Source organism: Mixophyes fleayi, chromosome 1 (assembly GCF_038048845.1).
Source record: "Mixophyes fleayi isolate aMixFle1 chromosome 1, aMixFle1.hap1, whole genome shotgun sequence".
NCBI classification, from domain to species: Eukaryota; Metazoa; Chordata; class Amphibia; order Anura; family Limnodynastidae; genus Mixophyes; species Mixophyes fleayi.
Genome location: NC_134402.1, coordinates 10,755,750 through 10,782,779, shown reverse-complemented (window position 1 = coordinate 10,782,779; position 27,030 = coordinate 10,755,750). Strand labels below are relative to the sequence as shown.

At 43.0% G+C, this 27,030-nt stretch overlaps 1 protein-coding gene across 1 annotated transcript in view; it reads left to right on the top strand.

Annotated features, from left to right (window-relative positions):
• VAX2 (ventral anterior homeobox 2) overlaps positions 1–27,030 on the top strand; it is a 51,397-nt gene that overhangs the window by 8,840 nt on the left and 15,527 nt on the right. The window contains exon 2 of the mRNA XM_075187514.1: positions 12,551–12,738. Within this exon, the coding sequence (XP_075043615.1) occupies positions 12,551–12,738 (188 nt within the window). The remainder of the gene's footprint in view (positions 1–12,550; positions 12,739–27,030) is intronic.

Sequence of the window (27,030 nt, the reverse complement as noted above, 5' to 3'; positions counted from 1 at the left end):
GAGACACAGAGCTGGTACCGAGGCATGGAGCTGGTGCCGAGGCATGGAGCTGGTACCGAGACACAGAGCTGGTACCGAGGCATGGAGCTGGTACCGAGGCATGGAGCTGGTACCAAGACATGAAGCTGGTACCGAGACATGGAGCTGGTACTGAGACATGGAGCTGGTTCTGAGGCATGGAGCTGGTACTGAGGCATGGAGCTGGTACTGAGGCATGGAGCTGGTACCGAGACATGGAGCTGGTACTGAGGCATGGCTCTCACCATTCCTTCCTAGTGCACAGCCGGGAGCTGTAATATACAGGAAATTAGAGGTACTGGAGCCCTAGCTCTGCCCAGCAGTGATTCTCACATGCTAATCATTATTCAGTCCCTGCTGGGCTGATCTGTGTCTCTCCAGAGCCTCTCTAAACACTCTTTACTAGTGCAGAGTGCCGGAAGCTGTGATGTACAAGAGGTACAAGGGGTAGCAATGGAGCGTATCCAAATTTTGCAGATAGCAGAATGGGCACATATTTTGGGAGCCTGTCCTGAAACAAGTGTGGGGAAATGGGCGGCAAGTTGATAGACCAATCCTTTCTCTGAAGTAATTAAAAAGCCTCTATAAAGAGGTGCCTAGTGTTTCAGATTCCTGTGGCAGAAACATTTGTATGCATGCACCTTAATAGACAAATATTGTAATATATGAGCATTATCATTCCATCTATCAGCAAAGCAAGTACAGCTAATTTATACATTGGCACTAATAAATGATCTCTTAATTTGGCACTATAAGATAACAGCTGCTGGGGTTTCCCTGTCTGCCCCTGAAGCTGGGCACAAGGGCTTGCAATCTGTCTATTACAAGGTGCGATGGTAAAATTCCTGAAATCAGTTGAAAGTTTATAAAGATTTTAGGTGGAAGGCACCACGGCAGCGCTCTTCTGAGCTGATTTGTACCTGACTGTGTTATAAAGTGTGTTATAGCAAATATTATTATTATTATTTTACTGTATATAGTACCAGCATACTCTGAAGCGATTCCAACCAGGATATAATCAACCCCCCCCCCCTCCTTTCCTTATCTTGGCAAAAAATAAACTGTTATATTGAAAATAGAGAAAACTGTCCGTCACGGTACAAAAGGAGTTTTTTGATGCACTCGTCTATCCGCGTTTGAGGCAGTTTGACGGGTGCTAGTGTTAAATTATGGGTTATTTTCCTTCTACTTACTGAAATGGATCAACAAAGCACTTCTCACCTATAATATTGTGCCATTTCACAGAGAAGCTGAACAGGCAGCGAGATGGAAATTGCGGAGCTTTGTGGGGTTCAGTCGCAGCTGTAAAAGCAATGTTTGATATTAATGTAAAAATACAGCAAAAAGTCTATTTCACCAGGTACTTTCTATGCGCTGGCCTTTTATAAAACTATACTCCTGGCCTTCCCAGAAGCCCCCGTGGCTGCGAACATTATATTGTTTTGTATTACACATCTAGGGCAATGGCATAAATAGTAAACAGTGTCACGTACCAGGGGCATCGGTGCTGTCGCTATGTGTGATCTTTATATTCACTAATTTGGTAAATGTTCAATAACTGTTGCTTTAACCAACTCCTCGTCACCATAGGGTTACACACTGATCACTCACTAAGCTGCAACTTCCCACCTTGGCTATTGCAAACCAGGTTACACATGATCAGCGACACCTCCAACTTTACAGCCTTCAAATATTATCTGCAGGACCACGTTGAGTTATGGACAATAATTCATGTGGAGGGTTAAGCTTCATCGCAGATAGAAATATACAGCTACTGCGGGTTTGACAAAGTAGGGAAGTTGCCTATAGCAACCAATCAGATTCTAGCTATCATTCATTTAGCACATTCTATACAATGACAGCTAGAATCTGATTGGTTGCTATAGGCAACATCTTCACTTTATCAAACCCGCAGTTTAGTAAATATACCCCCTGGTGTAAGAACACTGGTAGGCTAGGGGCGAAGGGCAGGGGTCGGCTACATTTTTAAGATTTAAGAGCAGAGAGAAGATGTTGGGCTGCCCAAATCATCTTCTCTGTTCGGAGGGCGGAATATCAGCGATGTAACTAATGCTGAGCGAGCACTCGGGCACAGAGGTACCTGGTGCTGTATTCTGGTTATATAGGGGCTGGCTGCCCGTAGGGTCTGTTACACGGGACTGCAAGCTCATCACATATAATATGTTCATGTTACATTGTAATGATATATATATATGTGTGTATATATATATATATATATATATATATATATATATATATAGTACAAAACTTTGACTGTATTCTAAACTGGTACAGTGGGTATAGTATACAGAGGTGTCATCGTTAAAATAATGAAGATTTTTTTCCCCCCATCAGAACCCAAAAAAAAATGTTGTGAGATCGAACTGACCTCACTTAGTGATCAAAATGGCTGATAACATTATATAACATGTTTAAGTTATTTTAATAATTTGATGATGTCAGAAGGATCTCATAACATTGTTATAATATACACAGCCATGGCTGCAACCATCAATACAATATATATATATATATGTGTTAGAGATGCTCAGGGTCGGTTTCCCGAGAACCGAATATACCCGAACTTAGCAGATCCGAGTACTGAGCCGAGCCGGCTCGGTACCTTCTCGCTCTTACGCATTTGAAAACGAGGTAAAATGTCATTGTGACGTCATCGGATCTCGGATCTCGCGAGTTTTGGATTCCTTTTTAAGATCCAAATTAACGTTGGGTGGGAGGGAGGGTGGACCCCCATTTTTCTTTTCTGCCACTGCTGTGTGCCAATGTGTCCTAGATGTGGTAGGAACTGCCGTGTGTTTGAGTCATTGCTCTGTCGCTTACCATCCAGCCAGGTCGCTGCAGTATTTGTCCGAAAGTGTATGAAAATAATATTGTGATCTGTGAGGTGGTCAAAATTGAATGCAAATGATTTGAAATTAGTGTTATTGAGGGTAATAATAATGTAGGAACAAAAAAAAAGAGCAAAATTATGTGATTTGAGCATATTTTAGCAATTGTTCTCAAAAATCCAAAACCAAAACACACGAGGGCGGTTTTGCCAAAACCAAAATCGAAACACGAATCTAAACCAGATCCAAAACCAATTCACGGGTGTCAGTGAGCATCTCTAATAAACATCTATATATATATATATATATATATATATATATGTATATATATATATATATATATATGTATATATATACTCCAGGGCAGCTCTGTTCCCAGCTATTTGTATTCTGATGTACATTACATGTTACCTTTTAATTAGTGGAGATTTTAGACCATTATCTTCCTGTACGGCACATGTTGACATTACGTTCCTAATGTTGTAGTGTGGTAAAATTTGTTCTTAAGAATTCTCGCAATATATATTATATATAATAGATGCTACTCTGGTATATGTTTAGGTTGGGGATAGTTGGTGTCTACTAATCATTGTTCCTACACTTCACCACTGAACATCCAAGTAGCCCAGTAATATGGTCCACGATTCCCCAACATCGGAATCTGCCTCAAGCTTTTACCTTGAATTGGGAACAGACACGACTGTAGCGATGGCCAATTACTAAATTATAAGCTCACCGGCGGACCTAATCCATCACTAAGGTGAGATGTAGAGGAAAATAGCTAGAACAAAGTTTTTGCTGCCAACTTTTGAAAATATATATTTTCTGACTACTGACAATATTTCCTGACGTATTGCTAATATAGTATGAAAATGTTTTAAAAAAATTGCAAATGAGGGTTTAAAAACTTAACTCAGACCCAACCACTCATACTCACAGGGCCACCATCAGAGACATATCTTTAAATGCTGCAGTTCTCACATTCAGCCAGGAGGTGTCAGTGTACTGTATAGCAATACAAACTGTTGAGAAGGATATGAACCGGACAAAAAATATTCACTAACAGAAGTTACCCTAGAAGACTTGTACCATGTTGGGCATCTGAATGACCTCAGCTGGTGTTAATGATGGAGGGCAGGACCCAATCTGCATGCCACAGTCCCCGATGGTGCCCTTCATATTGGCAGATGCCCTAGATCACCACCCCAACCAAACTTAGACAAGTACAGAAAGGTTGGAGAATGTTAAATGTCATTCACATTTACAGGACATAAGTGAGCGACGTTTTATATTCTCCATATTAAATAATGTTATACCTGATCTACAGAGTTACATATAGACTGTTGTGTGAGAGTAAAAGGATTTTCACAACCAGAGAACAGTTTGTGGACTGTTGTAATACACGGTGAATGTTCATATACTGAGAACTACAGCTAGCAGATATTGAGAATAAACCATACTTACCAACTCCCGGAAACTTGTTTCCGGGAGAGGGGCGTGACTGGAGGGCGGGAGGGGGCAGGACGAGGCCAATCGCATCATTCTGACCCGAATTTCGGGAGTCTCCCGGACTTTCCGGAAGAGTTGGCATGTATGGAATAAACCATTAAATGAGCGCCATTCATTCAGTATTTTAGGCACCCCCAATACGTTGGCACTCTGTGGGACCACCTGACTTTAATGGTAGCGCTGGTATTGCCCGTACCTTTCAGTGCTGATATTTGTAGTTTACTTGTTAGTATGTTCCAGCAACAGAAAAGCTGGGGGTAGACTACAAATCCCAGCATGCCCTATTGGCTCAATGACAAGAAAGAGCTTGCTTTGCTTTAAATTACAATATCAACACATTCATTTTTGATAAGTGTGGTTTTAATAAACGGGCTCCTTAGCCCAAGAAATATCCACCTTTTTTTTTTTTTTTTTAAGATTAACCAACTGCAAAGTACTACTGCACCTCTTGTGCTCCAAGTCTGTAAGCACGAACGTCCGCACAGTACCACTTCTCCTGATCCCTCTGCTGCATCTGTCCTCATTTCGTAGGCTGTCTAAAGTTTATTGAAGAGGGGCATTTCTTCTTCTGGGGTATTGTATTATACTGGTGTGGTCATTTCATATTGGTTACATTTACATTTTTGTAACAAAATACTCTTGTGGTCCAAAAATAGGGAATATTTTGCTTCTTCAATTATCATTATTTGGTTTATAAGCATTAAAAGCCCAGCTAATGATAGAGCGTAGGAATACACTTGAAAGAAGGGGCTCTGAATGACATGATAGGGAGATTTACATATTTAATATCTCAGTGACTGGTATATACACACATACATGTGCCCTGAATATATTGCATATTTATATATAGTACAGGATATCTATAGGACAGTGATCACAATGAGAATAGGCTCTTATCATATTCCTGTGTATTCTAGTATTCAGTATTCTTATTATTCTACACCTATAATATTATCGCACTTTACTGTTTTATACAGATAATTGTAGCAAGCTGTGCTGTATGCAGAACTCTTACCACGGGGTGTTAGACGGGTAAACAACACATATATACTTGTCTAGATTTAAAGCTCCTCTCTCAGAATAAGGTGTATATAAGCCTCTCTCATTTAATTGAGTTTCCACTTACAGCCTGTTTTGACCTCATTTGGACTCCTCAGTGCAAGATGGAATGTTCTGATGAGCAAGTGAAAAGGTGAAACCGTGAACATTCTGTGTTAGCAGAAACCCATGTAATCCGCTAAAAGTCCAATGGGTAAAACATTAACTCGTCAGGCAGCCATGTAATAAGGAATTTCCCAGAAGTCTCTTCTGAACGAAAGCGGTTTATTTGCCGTGTGGATATGTAATGAAACACAGTGTTCAGAAGCTTGTTTTCTGGCATTCAATATTCAGTAGGAAACAGTTGTGGAAGTAGGGGTGTATACGGGGGTAATGTCATACCACCACTTCTCCTACTGCCTTCATTGTAACACTATCACACTCCAGTCACTTACATTATATACACTATATGGACAAAAGTATTTGGCCACACCTGTTAATTGAGGTGTTTCAATCAGACCCGTTGCCAGTGGTGTATAAAGTCCAGCACCTAGCCATGTAATCTCCATTTGCAAACATTGGAGATACACAATGCGTCGTTCTGAAGAGCTCAGTGACTTTAAGCGCGGGTACTGTGATAGATGCCACCTTTACAAGACGGTTCGTGAGATTTCATCCCTGCTGCAAAGCAGAAGACCGCGTAAAATCACAGAGCGGGATCAACGACTGCTAAGGCGCATGGTGCGTAAAAGTCACCAACGCTCTGCTGATTCCATAGCTGAAGAATTTCAAACTTCCACTGGCATTAATGTAAGCACAAAACCTATGCGGTGGGAGCTTAATATAATGATTTTCCATGGCCGAGCAGCTGCATGCAGCCTCACATCACCAAGACCAATGCCAAGCATCGGATGGAGTGGTGTAAAACACACCAACATTGGACTGTGGAGCAGTGTAAACGTGTTCTGTGGAGTGACGAATCACACTTCTCTGTTTGGCAGTCAGATTGGTGAGTCTGGGTTTGGTGGATGCCGGGAGAACGTTACCTGTCTGACTGCATTATGCCAACTGTGAAGTTTGGTGGAGGAGGGATAATGGTATAGGGCTGTTTTTCTTGGTTTGGGCTTGACCCCTTATCTCCAGTGAAGGGCAATCTGAATGCTTCACCATAACAAGTCATTTTGGACAATGCTACGCTTCCAACTTTGTGCCAACAGTTTGGGGAAGGCCCTTTTCTATTCCAACATGACTGTGGCCCAGTGCACAAAGCAAGGGGGCCCCGACCTCAACCCCATCGAACACCTTTGGGATGAACTGGAACAGAGATTTTGAGCCAGGCCTTCACGTCCAACATCAGTGCCTGACCTCATAAATGCTCTACAGAATCAATGTGCACAAATTCCCACAGAAACACTCCAACATCTTGTGGAAATCCTTCCAAGAAGAGTGGAAGCTGTTATCACTGCAAAAGGGAAACCAACTCCATAGTAAAGTATATAAATTAATAAAATGTCATTACAGTTCCTGTTGGTGTAATGGTCAGGCGTCCGAATACTTTTGTCTATGTAGTGCATGCATATATATATATATATATATATATATATATATATATATATATATATATATATATATATATATATATATATACAGTGGTGGAAGTGGGGTGTATACGGGGGTAATGTCATACCACCACTTCTCTTACTGCCTTCATTGTAACACTATCACATTCTAGTCATTTACTTTCCTATTACATTTTCATCCCGCCACTTCCTCGTGTCCCCACCGACCACTGGTGGGAGGTGCAGAAATGAGCGATCTTGCATTTGTCAACGCACAAGTTTCTGAATACCACATTTTACTGCCTGCGAAAAGGGAAATTTCGCAAATTGCGCTCATGAAAACCACCCAAAGTGCGTGAAATGGACATTTCTTCCAGCTTAGTGAGCGCCGTCATTACAATGCACATTGATCCATGAACGCTTCATGCCTGTGTCAGATATTTATATCCTGACATTTCTTCATCCCTTCGCTCTGAGAGACTGGAATATCCACGTGACTGTAACTTAGATACCTCAGGAGAACAATGTGCTGTGTAAATACATAAAGGTAGAAGTCACATTTTATCTTTATTTCTGGCTTTCCCAGCGTCCTTTATGTCTGCGGATAACTTGCCCTCCAGGTCCTCCATCCCCGGCTGAGTCGTTTACAGTTGCTGATATAAATAGACTTTCCGGTGACCCAAAATGACACGGGAATGAGAAGGATGAACGTGTTGTCCTAAATCTGGTGCTAGAATAGAGACAATTACACAGAATAAAACGATGACGGGAACACTGAACAATCCTGGATACGGGCACCAAGCATTCATTGCTCTTTACCTGCAGTGCTGCAGGAGATCTTAGTTATTGATTCTTAGCGGTATTTTCACGCACATTTCTTTGCACACTTAATTTCTGTCTCCTCTCACTGCTGTGACAGGTCTCGCAGATGGACATTACCGTAAGCTGGAGCACAGCGGATAAGGGTCAGGAACAGGTTCTTTGAAAAGTCTTCCTCTTCTTGCACGACAGTTATATAGGGGCACATTTATCAATATTCACATAAAGGGAAAAGTAGTTTTCAATCCTTATCGCAATGATAAGGATTGAACTACTTCTCACATTTATGTACAGCCCTGCACAGAAACAGCAGTTCCGAAAAACTGCTGTTTCAGTGATAAAAAAAATCATACTTACCCCCCTCTTCGGAAGCGCTGTCTCCGGGTCTTCTCTTCACTCTTCAATTGCGCATGTCCAGTTCCAAGAACTGGACATGCGCACACAGATCCCATCTCTGTCTCTGCAACGATAGTTGCAGAGAGAGCGCTGAGTGACAGGGAGGGATCATGTGATCCCTCCACACATGCGCTGTTCAGCTCTGCTCTCCGGAGCAGAGCTGACAGCATTAGATTTCCTCAATTCGGATGATGTACGCCAGCTTCAGCTGGCGTACATTAACATGACAAGTTCCCGAAAAAAATGTTTTTTCGGGACTTGTTAGATTGCGGCCAGGAGCAGTCACCATTCTGTTGAATGGTGACTGCTCCCAAAAACGAAGAGGAGTGCAAAGCAGCAGATATCCATGATATCTGCTGCGATGCCCCCTTAATAAATTTGCGGAGGACACTGTGGGACCTTAATGACCCGTTAAAAGCACTATCGTGCTTTATTAAATATGCCCCAAAGTTGTTTGAATACGTCAGTTCCCGCGTAGAAATCTTCTGCGCCAGGTTATCAGGATGGTGTCAGACGGCGCTCAATCTCTCCTGCGCTGACACAGTGACGTGAATCCCATCACACGGGATTAAGCTGAGAAGGCGCTGCGTGCAGCGTTTTCTCGCATACCAGGAGCAGTGTTCCCCTTCACTGCAATGTGGAGTAATTGAGAGCTATGAACTATCACTCATCATCATCAGCTATTTATGTAGCGCCACTGATTCCGTAGCGCTGTACAAAGAACTCACTCACATCAGTCCCTGCCCTATTGGGGCTTACAGTCTAAATTTCCTAACACACACACACACACACACACTAGGGTCAATTTCTTAGCAGCCAATTAACCGACAAGTAAGTTTTCTGGTTAACAAAGTTCGAGGGGTAAATGTATCAAAGTCCGTTTTTTTTCATGCGGGAGATCGGCGACTTTGCAGCTAAAATTTAAAGCGGCGATGGCTTGTAAAGGCCATCGCCACTATAAATTTTAGCAGCAAAGTCGCCGATCTCCCGCAAGATGAAAAAAACGGACTTTGATACATTTACCCCCTAGTGTACAAAGCGCCCATCTGATCCCACTTTTGGGGGAGTATTTAGAAAAGGGAGGAAGCTCACATTTTTGTCGGATTTAGGGCTTCTCCCTAATTAACATGTCACTGCCGCTATCGAAAGCCGTCATCAATGGGTCTCTGGCGAAGGCTTCCCCGTGCGTGTGCCGCTGTTTTAGGATATAGCAGAGAGTATTAACCGAAGAAAAATACTTTATTATTTAAATACAGCATTTTTTCCTTAGTGAACAACATTAAAATAATTATTTTTTTCCTATCGTTTACATTTTTCTCTATTATTATTTTTTCTGTCGAGCGTGGGGCTGGAAGCCCATCCGCGCATGTGTGAACCGGCAGCGCACAGCGGTGGGACCCTGCACTTTTTTCTGACTGGGGGCAGCCATGATGATGTGGGTGTGGGTGATCTATGTGCTGAGATAAAAAAAAAATGTGTTTTGTTTTGTTTTTTTTATTAAGTTTCGAGCTGTTTATTGATCCGAGTCAGTCACTTAGGCTATGGGACATACTTTCACAGAAATATGGCAGCAGACAGTCAGCAATGTCTGGATGATTTTCTCAGCACAATACTGTTATGGATGAAAGGAAGGATAGATCTGGCCAGGACTGGAGGTAAAGGGGGTGATGTGACATACACGGATATACTGACAACTGACGTGGTCCCAGCTTGTGTCACCATCACTTGGCGAGGGAGCTTCATAATATGTCGCCTCACCCTCAATGGGACAAAGAGAACTCGCTGCTATCGATGTATAAAACTGACTCTGGGCTCAGGCGGGCCCCTCCTAGTGACGGGGCCCGGGGCAGTTGTCTTTGGGGTCTGCCTCAGGACATGGGATATATATAGAGGCATAGGCTTATGATATAGACATTGGGCTACATAAGCTTGTATATCCACAGGACATACTTTCTCACCACATTGCGCACACAGATGGCATCACATGGATTACGCTGTGAAAATAAAGTGGTACAATGGGCACGACTGAGAACTTGGTACATTTGGCAGGGAATGGGCCACTGCCAGTGTACCATCAGTGGTAACTACACCACAGGTGGATTGTGTATGGTTAATATGGAGACACAAGGGCAGTACTCTCCCTCCACATATGAATGGTGTTACCGTCAACGTCCTGATGGTTTACCCCATTGCAGTGCCTATGATTTAGCCTAGCCTGACAGTACAATGATTATGGGTTAATGTTCTGTGCATACAGCATTAAAGGAAATGTCCATCATTAAGAACATTTGTAGACCCATTATAAATACTATAATTTGCATTTTTTGTTAACCTTGCTTTTCCCTGTTTTGCAAGATGCAGCCACCATCCAGTAGCTGTAGTGGGTCTTATTCTGTAAATATCTTCCACCTGTTGCCAGACTAATACTTGGACAGGGAAACCTTCTAAATGAAGCATTTGATCTGCTGCTACCACCTAATTCACCTACTGTCAGCGTGTAAGCGATTGGCGCATGGACTAATGACAGCAGGGTAATGATGCTATGAGGTCTCATAGACACACGCCGTATGCCTACAGGTCACATAGTTATAAGGTTGACTGCAGACACGGCAGGGGCAAACGCAGGATTTGTAGAGGGGGGTTTCCCGCACCATGCCACCAGTGGGCGTGACCAGCATACATGGCGTGGCTATAATATTAGACAGTGCTTGGCTGCTCTCCAGCTCTTCCTATCCCCATAATATACATGGGCAATGCTGCGTGCACTACTGTTGGGTCCTTTTCAAGCAGAGCTGTGTGAAGCGGGAGCAGGGTCCAGCCACCTCAATTATACAGTGCCCCAGGCTTGGAGGGGGGTTTCCAGGCACTAGCAACCCCCCCCCCCCCCCCCCCCCCCCCCCCCCCTTGGTTTACCTATGCACGGGTCAGTGTAGTCCAAGCTTTAGTTATTGTAAGGTTTCTCGTGGAATCCAGCCCAGAAGCCACTTTATACAGAAGGGAACTGTACCTATACCAGGTGGTGAGGAAGGAAGCCGCATACGCTGTCCTGTTGATGGGGGGGAAGGTGGACATTTCTTATAGTTATGTAACAAGACAGAACTGAACATTCCTGGTTACTGTGATATAGATTTTCCAATTTTTCCAGGTTGTGCTTTTTGATACTTGCACAGAGAAATGCGCTGACAATAAGGAAAGTTTCATTGGCGAATGCAGTAGTAGAGGGAGGCGATTGACCTCCCTCTAGAGAGGAGAAAAGTTGACTGCGAAACGTGTTTCGTTGTGGAACTCACAGTTTCCCAGATGCGCCACGTTCCAGCGACACAATCTTCCACAATCTGCCGTTCATGGGCTTTATAGTCTATGAATAGAGCTATGATAAAGCTGCTGTAACCAACATACAAAGCCCGTTATGCAGAAATATCATGTGATTCATGTGAAGCATTCTTCTATATTGTGAACTGGCCTCGGCAAAGTCTAAGGGGTAGATTGAACCCCGCGTTGTTCTTTAGAACACTGCGACCTGTGCACTATTACCGTTACTACCGTAATTTCTGCGCTGATTTGTGCTGGCAGCTCTGTGAGCCGCGGGCAACAATCTGTGTTGAAGTTACCATAGTAACGGTAATAGTGTGTGGGGCACATAGTTCTACCCCTAAATGTATTTCTCTCCGTATGACAGATAAAGGGAGATTACATCATATTTTATGTATGATTTATTTTGACTTTAATGATCTATAAATATTCTATAAAACATGTGGAAATACCTATTTGTATTATAAGCTGCCATATCCCTTGCTCGGCTGAAGAGCTTTCATCCAGAGAGTAGAATGGAACAGCGCCCCCCAGTGGATAATTATTATGAAAAATGATAGGCTACCTGGACTTTTTACCAAGGCGTAACTCTTGGTCAAAATTAACGATTGCGTTTGTTTTATTCAACTAACAATAAATGATATTTAGGTGTAATGTCCCTTTATTATGTCACTTTGAAAGGGGATACTATATGGATTAGATGAATAATGATGTATCACTGAGAGGGGTATTAGTATTATTTATACATTTCTGTTATAGAAAAGGAATTTAACTTTTTCTCGTAGAGAGGACACAATTTATCTTTCTCTGTCTAGCCCTCTGCTTAAAGTAGACCTAGTCGACATGAAGCTGTCCAGTTTTTATGGAACTACAAGTCCCAGCAAACCAGAGGATGGCATGTTGGGACTTAACGTTCTACAAGGAGTTGGCGCCCATGAGATTGGTTTAATACCAGCCGCCGTGTTATTACCATTATGAAATAGACTGTAGGAACTTCTGACCATTTGAAGAAATTCTCTTTATCTTACACGTCTCCCATTTTCCTTCCAGATGCCAAAGGGACGATCCGGGAGATCGTTCTCCCCAAAGGCCTGGATCTTGACCGGCCGAAACGCACCAGGACCTCCTTCACCGCAGAGCAGCTGTACCGGCTGGAGCTGGAGTTCCAGAGGTGCCAGTACGTTGTGGGCAGGGAGAGGACGGAGTTGGCGAGACAGCTCAACTTGTCCGAGACACAGGTGAGGAACGCCGTCTTTGTTTAACACTTCTCAATTAACCTTTATTACTTATTATTTCAGGACATATATATATATATATATATATATATATATATATATATATATATACATATATATATATATATATATATATATATATATATATATATATATATATATAATGTAAATGCACCTGTTTGTTGTTTATCAGTGTGTTCAGAGGTTGGGTTCATCAATGTAGAAGGAGAGGAATAGATGGAATCTAGGTATTCCTAAGTTACTGTTACTTTGCTGAAAAAGTGAATGACAAAGGGATCTTACCAGTTTAGAATATTATTTTTATCCTTCCACATCACTCCATCAACCTTCACCTGATTTGTGTCATCATGCAGTGAATAGTGGGGTCATAATGACGTAATTTACATAGGGACGAAGTGAAGCAGGATACAGGAGGTTTACCTCCTCCAGGAGTACTCTCTGGAATTCTGGAGTCCCCTGGACATTCCAGGAGATTAAGGATGATATTTAGCTTTGCAGAGGAAGCGGGGGAGGAACAGTAGGAGCCAGGAACTTCCTCCCGACAGAGGTCTGCTGCACAAGAAAAGATTAATACAATGATCTGTATACTTTTATATAGTTTCAAGCCCTGCCTTCCTTACTGGTCCTTCTATTGAACCATCCTGCCACAACTTTGGTCAGTTGGTGCATGCCATGTTTCCTTGTCCGGCGTAATGTTGGAATTCACAGAAGAGAGAGCAAACGTTCCTGTGACCGGTTTCTCAGCTATGTGTGTTCAGTTCATGAACTCCCAGCCCACTCTATGTCCAGTGCAACTAACTACTATCTACTCTATCCCCTCTCTAGCAGTGATATTAATGATGCTGAGAGTTAAATCACATTGTGTAGTCTCGTCTAAGATTGTCATTTATTAACCAATGATGAGCCACCTTTGCTGTGGTAACAGTTTGCCAAGTTGAGAGTGGATCCCAAGTGATCACCAGTAATCAGAGTGATCATGTACATTTGATTTTTCCTGCTTTGTCTGGGAGACATGTTTACAGTGTTATACTTATGGAAACCGTGTTGTGTGAGAAGGGGATCAGGCCGGATGCTGGACTCTTTCACGAAGAATGTTTTGTGCTCTATGTTTTAGACATAGGATAGTGTTATGTGATCAATCGTGCCTCAATGGAACGTAAAGGTAACGTTTTTCCTCTGCTCAGAGAACTTAATTTCTTTATCATACTCACATTCATTATTCTCAGGAGCTATATTTATTTCTCTGCCTGGTGGAGGCTGAACTATCAGCCATAGGATCGGACAGAACAGCGCCCCTAGTGGTCACATCGCCATGGGAGGTAACCAGTATACTTTATCTCTCGTGCAGGAATATGCTGCTGTATGGTTTTAAGGAAAACATGGGGGACACCCTCTCAGCTTTCATATCCTTGGATTTAGAGGGGATTACTGAACTCGGAAAGTGATGACCGGGTATGCACGGTCGAATCCGTAACAGTGAAGATCTAGTAAGAGAGGATCTAGGAGGATCTCATGTTACGGGTTTTACGGGATACAGTAGAAGGACGGGTTCTGAAAGCGTCTAACTATGGGGTATATTTACTAAACTGCGGGTTTGAAAAAGTGGAGATGTTGTCTACAGCAACCAATCAGATTCCAGTTATCATTTATTTAGTGCTCTCTACAAAATGACAGCTAGAATCTGATTGGTTGCTATAGGCAAGATCTCCACTTTTTCAAACCCGCAATTTAGTAAATATACCCCTATGAGTTTTCTGGGAGAGAGTGGAAGGACAGGTCTTATATTATGGATTTTCTGGAAGAGAGAGAAAGGGACCACTTAACCCTTTTTTTGCCCCTTTGTTTAAAAATCTGGTTGCAAGGAGTATGGGGGATACATGTGGGCTTCTCAATAATCGTATTAGCCCGCACAATCTGGCTATAGCAGGGCTAGTTTTAGGGATTATGCTGCCCCCTTGTACTGTGGTGAGGGACTTTCTGACTGATCTGACATTCTAAAGAGACCTTTAGTTGGTTTAGATTACACAGGACCTCGGGGTCACTTTTACCCTCAACCACATGGAGCGTGAAATACAATCTATATATTCATATACAATCTGTACATTGCCGGTACTGAACAAAGAGACATAGAAGAGAGAACATTTCCTTACAGTTTACGGCAGGCTTTGCACGCTGGCTGTGTTGGGAGCTAATGAATGGTTTGATGGGAGAAGTATGAAAATAGTAATCAACATTTATCCGGTAGTGTTTGGGATCACTCACAAAGAAAATAAATCCCTACAGAGGAGCGAGATGTTCAAGACTCTTCCAGGAAATATTCTCCTCATTCTGAACAAAACTTGAATATTCCGAAATGTCACCGCGGCTTCGTTCATCTCTACAACATAAAACAAGACATGAACAAGGACTAATAACTGCATATAGCCGGCGTGTTTATATGTCACGCACCTGTCGCAATATATAGGGCTCTACACAGGGTATTTATTTCTTCCACTTCCAAGCTCCTCAACTCTGTAGACAGTTTGTACAAACCAACACAAAACAAGTCCATTTCATTACACAGACCCCCATGCCAAACAATGTGCACAGACCCCAGCTGAATACTCAATACCCCCACCCCCCATTATGTCGCTCATTCAGGTTTTTAGGAGCCCCCTAGACATTGGTGCCCCAGGTGACCTCCAAGATTGGGCTAATGGTAGTGGTGGACCTAAATGTATGGCAGCCGATGGTGGTAACTGCTTGTGACTCACTCTGTCTTTAGGTTCTAGGCTGGTGCCTATGTTGTCTAGCTGGTAATCCAGCATCGGTTACCTTTCTTGGGGTAATAAATCTGGCTTTCCATTCATGTCAGCAAATACTGTGTCTTCTCAATAACAATACAATGACACAGTCATTCACTGATACGTGAAGATCTGGATTCCTCAGGTGGTGACATGTAGGTATCTCATGGAGCCAGGACAAGAGTCGTAGAAAGTATTGTGTCTCCCAGCGCAGTGAGGCTCCATCTTGTTGTAGCCCAGTATGATTTTGTTATGGGGCCCAATCAAGGGGATTTACATATCTGACCATCAGGGAACCCCAAAAACACTCTTTGTGTACCCATCTCACTAATTGGAGCCTATACAAGGAAGTTGTTAAAGGCAGTAGTGATCATTGTGACAAAATGGAGCAATGCAAATGCCATGTTATTATTATCCTTCTTATCATTATTATTATCCTCATTGACTTGTAAGGTGCCACAGCGCGTTTCACCACTGGACATTGTAAATAGCAGGACATACATAAAACATGCTCATAGAATCATGCATGATCATTGAATGCTGATGACATAGTCGCAGTTGTGTGTCGGATTTGTGTGATGTTCAAGTGGGACAAGGCTCAATGAAAAGCAAAAACCAGTTTGGCAAGTGGGCAACTTTATGGACAATGGGACAAATAAGAAGACACAAAGGCCGTGGACTGGGCAAATAAGCAGAAACAAATCTCTGAGAAACCCTTATCTCAGATAGATATAATCTCTTGTCCAGTAAAGTAGCTGAGGTCCACTCGTTCTGTAAACCATTGGTGACCCACCATGTTTAATCTATTCTCCACCTTTTGGTGCTACGTTGGTTGTTATTCTCAGTCGTATGCTCAGAGCAACAGAGCCCCAGTACTTTCTATTGGTGGCGTCCTTTGTTGGAAAATGACTCTCAGCTAGAAATGAAGGCCGGCTAATGATTGTTTGCTCATGACACTCGTCCATTAGCCATTCGTCTAATGCTTATACACCATGACCCCAGAGTCCAAAATACAGTCACCGATCCTCCACAAATACAAAGCCACCCTTTCCCTTCCAAAAAAACCAGCTTTATTATATTAACAACTATAATTCCTTGGTGGCAAACCAAACACATACAACAGCATTAGCATAAGCTGTGGACATGTACTCCGTCCACTCCACCAAAAGTTTACCTGCTATGCCTACCAGCCGTGTGCCCAAGACCGTGGTCACCTCTCCAGCCTGCAGCTGTGATAGTGAGGAGCTAAAAAGAGTAAATACCTAAAATAATACCCGCATGTGGGATGGTGGGTGGGGTAGAACATAACTGAACCATCTTAATCCCACCCCTATACAGTCTCCCAGCAGAGGGCGCCACTAATAGTAAGCACGGGACCTGGATGCAATGAGTAAATGGTTTTGGTGCGGCCATGAGATGGGGTCAGCTGGGCCAACTGGTGGAGAGTGTTACAATGGTAAAGGCTCCCGCACCAAATCAGCCCTTAGTCAGCTACCTTTAGCCTATGAGTTGTCTCCGGTACCGTTGACGTGGAATATATTTTCACAGCCAGGTAGATATCCAGATAAAAGAACACTTAAGTTTATTAATACAATAAAATGATAAACATTTGATGACCTAATTATAACCCCTTATTTGTATCCTTAACACTACCATAGAAATAAAGGAAACACTGAACTTGTTGGCAAATAGAAATTTATTTTTCTAACTTTGTAATACACTGTATGGTTGGGGGGAGAACACTGTAACCAGATCGGCAAAGGTCCAATGCCAATCCAGATGTCCCATCATCTACCTTGTGGACATCAATAACTTATACACTACCTTTACCTGAGCGCACTCTTATCATTTGTTTTTAATGGGGACAATAATTCCTGGCATTCCATAACCGAAGCCCTACTGGGCAAATCGTAACGCAACCATCAAGCCCTCATAGGCGGTACTTGCACCGAACCTACGCCAAGCCTTCGAAGGGAAACTGTTTCCAAGTGCCTCAATACCAGCAATGTGCCACCCAACATCCTTGCCCGCCAACTCTACGGTGTTCTCCTGCAAAACCAAAGGCTGCACCAGCCATAGGGTCATGACCCTATTCATAGAACTCAGACACCACAGAGTTTCACACACCACGGGTCTGCACCAGAACCCAGCATAGAGGGGGCACCTCCCTCACCACAGGCAAAACCAAAGGAAGGTGAACTCCACAGCCTGCTTATAGGAATGGCAGGGAGGGCAGCTTTTCCTGGATCCAATCGATCAAGTTCACTCCTTCACGGAACTTTATGCTTTTAACTTAAGCCTTCCCCCAATGACACCCACATTGGCCGTACCCAAACCTTCCCTTGTGAGATCCAAACTAGCTATGTACACAAACCTCAGCTTTTAATTTCCCTCGGGCTTATTCCATCCCTCGGTTATTAAAACACCAACAGAGCCAGCAGTGGCTCCATATTGTTTCTATATACCATGTACACAATGGATCTCAGAGAAGATCCTAATCACTGGAGATGAGATTAACACGGGCATTGTTCCTGGATTTAACCCCTGCATTGCTGGTTTGCAGATTACACTCCCCCATAGAGTCTCCCAGCCCTTCTGGATGCATAGCTCAACTACCAGCCGGAGCAACGAGCCAGCACTTAGGGCAGCTATGGAACAGTCTGCACTTGACTTGACCTTGACAGTATCTGGTTTACCGAGGGAGGTTATGCCTCTTTTAAAGACCAGTGCAAGCATGAAATACAGTTCAAACATACATTATACATACATTATGCACACATAGATATATGGGGCAACCTAAAGGGGATAACCAGAGGAGAACATGTCCCGTTGGACCTAGCCTTTACTGAATGTGTCCTTCTCCTTGAACCCAAGGGAACAAAAGAAATAATAAATACTCCTGACCAAAGTCCTGAAACGGGGTGCATCCACAGTGGGGTGAAGTGTTTTTTGTCACAAACCCACCAAAACACTAGTTTTGGTGGAAAACATCTATTGTGACTGGTGGCGGCCATATTATTGGATCTGTCTGTGTTTTGCCTGGCTCCAGTTCCTTGGTCCGTGAATGGATTATTTTATAAGAAATATTTCTACAGAATTCAGTAGTAATCCGCTCTCTCTAATAATGTGTTCCCCGCCACCAGAACAGGAGGAGGAGGATGAATGCCCACGCAGTGCACGGCCTATGTATGTTCATCTATTGCTAGACTGGGGAACATAAGGTACTTAGAGGAAGGCTACGTATATATGTGGGCAGATCCCTCCACAGGTCACAGATAGGTTAATAAACTCTTATAGGTTATAAGTTCAAGTAGGGAATCTGGAGAGAAGCATCTGGTCTATGGATATTGAGACGCGGTGGAACTAGGCGACTGCAGAATAAGTAGGTCGCTGAATGCAGAGATTGTTCCCGCAACATCTCCGCCCCCTGGCCACAGACGACGGTATTTATTATACATCCCTCCTATAGGTCCGTGTGCAGAGACATCAAGGCTTCTGTCAGTATTACTCTCCAGCGTCGTCCCTGGCCTAGCTACATTATCCTGCTCTTAGTTTTCACTGTACTGAAATATACTGGGATTCAGTCCTGTAGAAATTCTCTTGTGCTGTGAGCTAATTGCAGGATATAGTATTTCAGCAAGATTAGCATGCATACGTGTATTTTTCTACCAAAACCTTGTCCTTTACCACCACGCAGCCTATAAAGCTAGTTTTGGCCTGTGTTTTAAGCGGATGTTATAAAGATTGGGCGCAAACACACATATACTGATATATACATTTATACACAGCTAATTTCTAATGACTCGAATCCTGGTTACATCCCTATCATGGTTTAATCCTTAAGGGGTGACAAGTGCAGAGCTTAAGGCTTAAACGACTAAGGTCACTATCGCTGCAGCTGAATAGCTTTTAAAGACCCAGGACGTGCACGGGGCACGGCTGTGCGCTGATATAACGCAGGCGGCACCAGGAGATATATAAAACCGTTTTCTCCACGTACACCAGGCCTGATGGTGGCCCCAGCACTAGGAGATCAGTGGCTGGGTATCTCCATAGACTAAGCCAACAAGACATTCAGTGCACGAAGCAGCACCCTGAGATTAGGCCTCGATCAGTGTCTGACACTAAATAAATATTTACCTCAGAAAATGGCTTTTGAACAATGTGGGGGATAGAAGGCACCTACATTATACAGTAATAGTGGCTCCGGCATGTTTTATCCTGTACATATAGTAATGTCATGTAATAAACAATCGTGGCATCCATTTTGATTTTCCGTACACACATTTCATTATTATCATCACCTACATCCAGAGCCGTAACGACGGCGGTGCGGGCGGTGCGACCGCCCAGGGCGAAATGCCTAGTGGGGGCGCAACACCCGCCCGCCCTTTCCATACCATCAGTGAAAAGCAATCTAGTCCTGCGGTGGCATTTTGCCAATTGAAGACAGCCAGCGGCGCAAGGAGTAGGGCGCCTGCTTCCTGCTCTTGCAGCGTCCTGGAACACAGGTGAGGAGGAGCCGGCACAGAAGGAAGATGACAAGAACAGAAGCCCAGGTAAGTAAACTAGTACGCTGCTGTGCGTTCCAGCCGTCCGAACCGGAAGTTCGGCATTTGACACGCAGGTCTGCGCTCCATAGCAGAGAAAGTATTAGAGGAGTTTATATAGTTTTTACTAACTGAGGCTGGCAGTGCACCATCGTTAGAAGGAGGGAGTCTTCTCTGTTAGTCTTGCCCTATCCAACGGACTTTGGCACCTTCCCTTCTTTGGGATATCTTTGGGACATTATCTGTGAGGAAATCTTCATACGATTTTGCCTTCATAGTACACGTTATCGCTGTGTATGCATTCTACGATTTTACAGTGTTTTTTCCACTTATACTTTTTACTGGACTTTCTTTCTGATTTTTTCTCTATGGACTATTTTTCAGCTACTATAAATATATTGCATTTTTTACTCCAAATTTGTCTGCTGTAAATTTGTTCTTAACCCCTCCAAACCACTATTATTGGATTGTTATAGAGGGATTTGGATTGGCTCTATTCATAATTTATATTATTTTTATTTTGCTTTACATTTATTTGTGCTTTGGAGAACATTGGGTTGGCTTTGACTATTTCTTATATTACATAGCGCCGTGGGTTATTAGTGATTTTTGTAAGTAAGCTATTGGAATGCTGGTCAGAAAAGGGAACAAATGCAAAAAGTGGGGTATCTGCGCTTCCTATGTTCAAGAGTGGTAGGCTGTCTGAAGGGGAAGGTAGAGAAAAGGGTGAGCTCCAACCATCATAGGTTAATACAGAAACAAATAATATATAAGTATAATAAAATAGAGTATTATACAATTTTTTTTGTATTGGTGCACTGATTATGTTGTAATATGATTGGGCTCAATACATGACCATTCACCATTATCTGTTGCTTGATTTATTATATCCTATTAATGCACCACCAGTATTTGTTTTGGCGCCAAGGGAATTGTTTGTTTTATGGTCAGAAGAGGGGGCTGGAGAGGACAGGAGCGAGGGCTGGAGAGGAAGGTTTGTGGAGTGAATGGGAGAAGGGTGTCTGGAGAGAAGGAGTGAGGGATCTGGAAAGAAGGAGTGAGGGGTCTGGTGAGCACAGCCGTATCTAGGCAGGTGCGGGTGGTGCCGTCGCCCAGAGCGCAAGCCCAAGGGGGCGCAGCTGCCCGACACCTGCCTCTGTGCCCAGACGAACCACGGCTCTAATCCAGCTCCCCTACAAGCAACAATTCATTCCCGACATCAAAAGCAGTGGAACGCATGTGCGTTCTGGGGTAAATGCATGGACTGGGGTAAATGCATGGTCCTCTAAGGAACCCACAAACCGCAAGTGCAAATACTAGTTAACCACTGGGTTTGACATGTGGTGCCCCTGGTATTTAACCCAGTGCCATATATCTATATAGATATAAATATATACACATGCATTTGGGTTATCATGCATTTGCAAATATGTGTAACAGAATTTTTTCAATAAAGTGCCAACCACACACCCACATTAGGTTGGCCACACCCACTCAGCAAATGTCACTCCCACTCAGATGGGGGGCGCCGGTGCCCTGTCTCGCCCAGGGCACTAAAATGTCTAGTTACGGCACTGCCTACATCACATACTTTACAGTGAAAAATGGACAATCATATCAGGGTTTTGGAACGATAAAAGGTCCTGTACGCGTTTCCTCAGAAGTGTTTACTGTTTCGTATATTTAGTACTTGAAGTCTACACTGGTTTCTTCTCGATTAATCAAAATGGTGGTAGAATTGTCAAAATGGGTAAACAGACATTTGTTGATTTAGATCGATGGCAAATATGTAGCTGTATTTATGCTCGTTTTTTATTATTATGTCTTGGCAAATTCCTCCAACTAGACAGCATGGCTTCTTTTCGGCTTTATTGCTTTTTTTGTGGTGCACTCAAGTGTGTTTGGTTGATTGAATAACCGTCTGCATATGTGGTTAGTTCACGAGGGGGTGCTGTCTCCACCCCAATAATAATTTAATGAACAAGTGGTGTTTGCCCTCACTTCTCATGTTTATAGGGAATGGTAACTAGCCCATGTAATGTCATGTGACCTCCCAGAGCCAGTGGGAAGCCTGGAAAGGGAACCATGAGGGAATTTGCCCCACGGCCACAGGGTATCTCTTGATCTTTACAGTTGAGGGCTGACGTTGGGAGAGTAGAGGAAGGTTTTCCTTCAGTGTTGCAATGACTACAGTTAGCGAAGCTGAATAACTGGAGGCTCTCTCTGGCCAAGCAGTCATTCCTGCAAGATTTCAGGACATTCGCTACGTTATCCAGTAGGAGAGCAGGGGCAAGCGCAGGACTTGTAGAGGGGGGTTTCCACACCACGCCGCCAGTGGGCGTGGCCAGTATGCATGGGGGCATGGCTATAATTTTAGACTGTGCTTGTCTGCTCTCCAACTCTTCCTATCCCCATAATATACATGGGCAATGCTGCATGCACTACTGTTAGGTGCACACATCTGTTCTTTTCAAGCAGAGCCATGTGAAGCGGGGGTAGGATCCTGTCACCTCAATTATACAGTGCCCCAGGCTTGAAGGGGGGGGGGGGTTTCCAGGCACTAGGAACCCCCTCCCCCCCCCCCCCCCACACACTCGGTTTGCCTACGGAGAGCATAGCTGCAAGCTCATAATTGTTTGCTGCCGTAGTGTTCTCTCTTATATTCAAATGTTATGTGGTGGGATTGCTGAACCGTGAGCAATACACATGTGCCAACCTTCCCCTCAGTCCTCCCACCAAGCAGACAGATCTCTGACAGATCTGATCATACAATCTGAAAGATCCGGTTGTCTGATGGGGGGGAAACAGACATGGCCGTTGTCTGACAGGATTTACTGTTCATCCTGATTGACATCTGATGGTTCCCTATCAGATGTTAATCAGGATTTGCAGTGTTTTGGTGCCCATATACGCTGCGATAAGGTGACAATTGGGTTTAAAACAAATTAATTGCCTCCGAAATTCCTCATTACATTCATGGTACTGGCAGGGAAGCCAAGAGGGGCAGAGAGCATTATCCAAAACGTATGATGTCTGCAGAATTACTGTTACTGTCATGGAGAAAACATGAATTGTACCCCCCAAATTCTACAGAAGAATGTCAGGATATCCATCCATGATCTGGAGCTTTAGGGGTCTATTTTTTTAAGCTGCTATGAGCCAAAAATCTGGAGAATGGCCATTGCTGCTCTCCTTTTAATTTATCAAGGGGTTAAATCAGAGATTTCTTACCTGCTTTAATAACCCCTTGATAAATGACAAGATAGCTTACCTCTTCAGTCCACAGACCTCCATTGCCCCAGGAGAGGATGCCGTGGAACCATGGTCTGGTTTCATAGATACGCACATGTGCAAAAGTTGGACAGGGGTCGTTCCTACATTTGCCGGCAGGGTTATGCACCCACTAAAGGAGTTTTTAGTTAGTTTGGGAGGGGGGTGGAGGGTTTGCAGCACCCTGGTATGGTAAATACAAGGGTCATGCTCATCAAAAGCCCTAAACATAGACATGATCCTACAACAGAGGAAGGGAGAATGCTGAAATGGCAATGGCAGTGAATGCTGTATCATATGTTCTATAAAGAAAAGGTAATTTTTCTGTGTTATATATATTTATTTATTGTCATATATATATATATATAATATTATAATTATATTTATAGTGTGACCAGCCCAGCCTATTGAGCCTGATGGTGGCTGACCTGGGGACAACACACTCTTTGTCTCCTTGCATCGTAGCCAGTTAATCGGACTATAATCACTGATGCTGGATTCACTTTGGGGGTGGGTGGGTCTTTGCCATTTAAAAATATTTTTGATAACCCAAATAAAATGCTAGCCGTGATCTTCCAACTTGATGATGTTGACGACTGACACATCTAGTATGGGTCCGCATCAAGACAAAGCGCATCTAGCGGCGATATTATAATCTTACGTTATGTGCGACTCAAAATAACCGGGTTATAAGGCAGTTTTACAAAGAATTACATTATGTGTACGTTAAGGCCACAGAATTCTGTGCTACTAATTCCCAGACAAAGTGCTTCTCTGTCCGGCGCCATGGACACCCATAGACGACGTATGCTGCGCGGCTCACACTTCTTGTACGACGGTGCCGTCACATATACCGTCTCTCTCTGTACTTTTCATATATCACCTGGTAAAGAGAAACAAGTTGTAGTGCAGATGACTATAACCAGCCAGTGTTTTTGTTCATGCGGTTGCCGTGGATGAAATATGGAAAACTCCGGCAGGGGGGCTCAGTTATAATAATAATTGAATGGTCACCAGCTGAGATGGCAAGCTGAGTCATTTGCCTGTTTATAAAAACAAGCCTTCGTTCCCTTGTATTGAGTCGTCAGAAAGGCGCCTCTTACAGTAAGTGCTTTCTCAAGATGCTCGGTAATAGCTCGGCTGAAATTACTGCCGTTCTCACTCTCTTTCTGCTTCCATTTCATTTCCATCCTCCCTGCACCCTGAAAACCCACGGCCTCCTGTGGCTACAGCCGTCCACGAACCCAACTGTCCCATCCTGATCAAGGCAGCCTGTTTTATTATAGTCCATTATCGATGTGTTTTTGACGCACATAGTGTCTTGTACTCAGATGTTATCTTCTATATAAATATATATATATATATATATATAAATAAAGAAGTTTGTTTGTTTGTTGGCGAATTTCATTCTACAGCTCTCAAGGTAAAGCTGCCAAATTTTACACAGTAATTTAGTATCGAAATAGTAAGCTACTAGATCACATAACGACAGCGCGACAAATTTTGAAAATAAAATTTTTGACTACTGGACGGAAACCTCACCACAACACGACATATAAAAATAATATAGTTCCGAAAAAAAATCTTAAAATAGTCTGTATAATTATTCAGTGGCGGAACAACCATGGGTCAAGAACAGGTGCTGCCGCTATGGGGTCTTAACCCCCCTTCCAGGCCCCCATGTGTCACCCAATCTCCCACTTCCCCGAGAGACTATCGCTCTGCTCTGAAAAGAGTACTCCAATCACAACCAATCATACTTTGTACCAAATTTAGGTTTAGAAGTATCCGCAATGTAAAATGGACAATAGTGTTTATTATCAATAAACAGGGAATGCGCTCATACTATTTATTCCAGTGGATCTACAACTTCACTCTCTGTGTTGATCGTTACATATAATTTATACATAGTTATGTCTGAGAAGCATTAGACCGTTTGAATGAATATATGTTGTATACAATTTTATTTTCTTGAAACCATATTTTTTTTTCTCCAACAACTTCCTTTCATTCGGGTCTATTGACTATTGTTCCATGATAAAGATAAAAAAAATAGATGAAAATGATCAAAAACAAAATTAAATGAATGGGCCAGTTGAAAAAATGGTCCATAAATAATAAACAATTTTTGTTTTTGCTTTTATTTTTCCAGAAGGGGCAGCAGCCTGGTAGGTGGGAACTTGAGGATACAGGTAGGGACATTGGAAGATATCTTGTATATCTTCCTATGTAAATCTCGTATCTTCCTTAGACTGCGATAGCGTAAATTGGCATTCACAGGAGATAGCCGGCAAATCTGTTCTCTGGCGTTGACTACCATCAGCGGCAGCCCTTTATAGACGTGGAGAAGCCCTATTACCAGTTTCGCTGTGGATAGAGCTTTTCTCTGTGTAATAAATAGCCCTCATTTTCAAAAACAATTAATATTACTAGAACTGATTATCCATTGGAATGTATGAACACAAAAACAGCGCATCAAAAACAAAGAACACAAAGACAGAACACAAAGAACACAAAAATGTTGTTTTCAGGAACAAACATGGCTATGAACATCTGATGGCACTGAAGAGGTTAAAGGGCTGTTTTGACATAAAATCAGCCTTTGCTTGAAAGCTGTTCAATTCTTTTATTATTTTTGCACATAATTGTTATAATGTTAGGTCCACGATCAGCAAATAGGTCGATAAATGCAGAAAGGTGCCCCCCAACGACGGCCTTTGTGTAGTCCCACCTGGTCGCAGTGCACTCCCATTGCAGAGCCAGGGTGTACAAACACAACAGCATAGCGTGGCAAAGCTTGTTACCGGGATTAGCTCCTTGCAGAAATGTGTGGCTCACGTCCCCCATGCAGTCACAGTCTCTGCACGTGCGTACCTCTATTGTCTGCCCATTGCCAGTACTAGATTGCTAGGTGTTTGGATTATTCTGTATGAGGCGAGCAGGGAGCCCGAGCAGAGCCGCACGCAAGAAGCCATATTGGGTGCTAGAAGACTAATTGTGATTGGATGGAGGTATGCCAGGTTACTAGAATAGATCTCGCCCGAGGAGCGAGGGCAGGAGGAGGAGGGCACATACGGACAGAATAAAAAGCTCTGGCATTTTACTCCCACTAAAGTACACACAAGTTTTTCTTTTTTTTCTTTTATGTCGTTTTGTTGGTATAAATTAGGTTCTTCCCTATAATAAGAATGACAGCGGGTGCAGGAGTGCACAAAGGTCAGCTTATTGTGGTGGGCAGCAATTGTCGCTGACTCAAATAATCTTATGTTAGGCTCTGGACAATGCCGCGGGTCGCATTAAATTGTAATATTAATTTGTTGGGTTTTTTGTACAGTGCTGAGCGGTTGCAAGAATAGGACTTCAGGCTCTAGGTTGGAAATTCAAAGTGTTGGCCTGGCAAAGGTTAGATTAAATAAAAAATGCTAGAATAATATATTATATATTCTAGATCCTGTCTCTGTGATAGGTCCCAATCTTCAGCTCATCAATCTAATATACATTCTAGATCCTGTCTCTGTGATAGGTCCCAATCTTCAGCTCATCATTCTGTTATATATTCCAGATCCTGTCTCTGTGATAGGTACCAATCTTCAACTCCTCATTCTATTATATATTCCCGATCCTGTCTCTGTGATAGGTACCAATCTTCAACTCCTCATTCTATTATATAT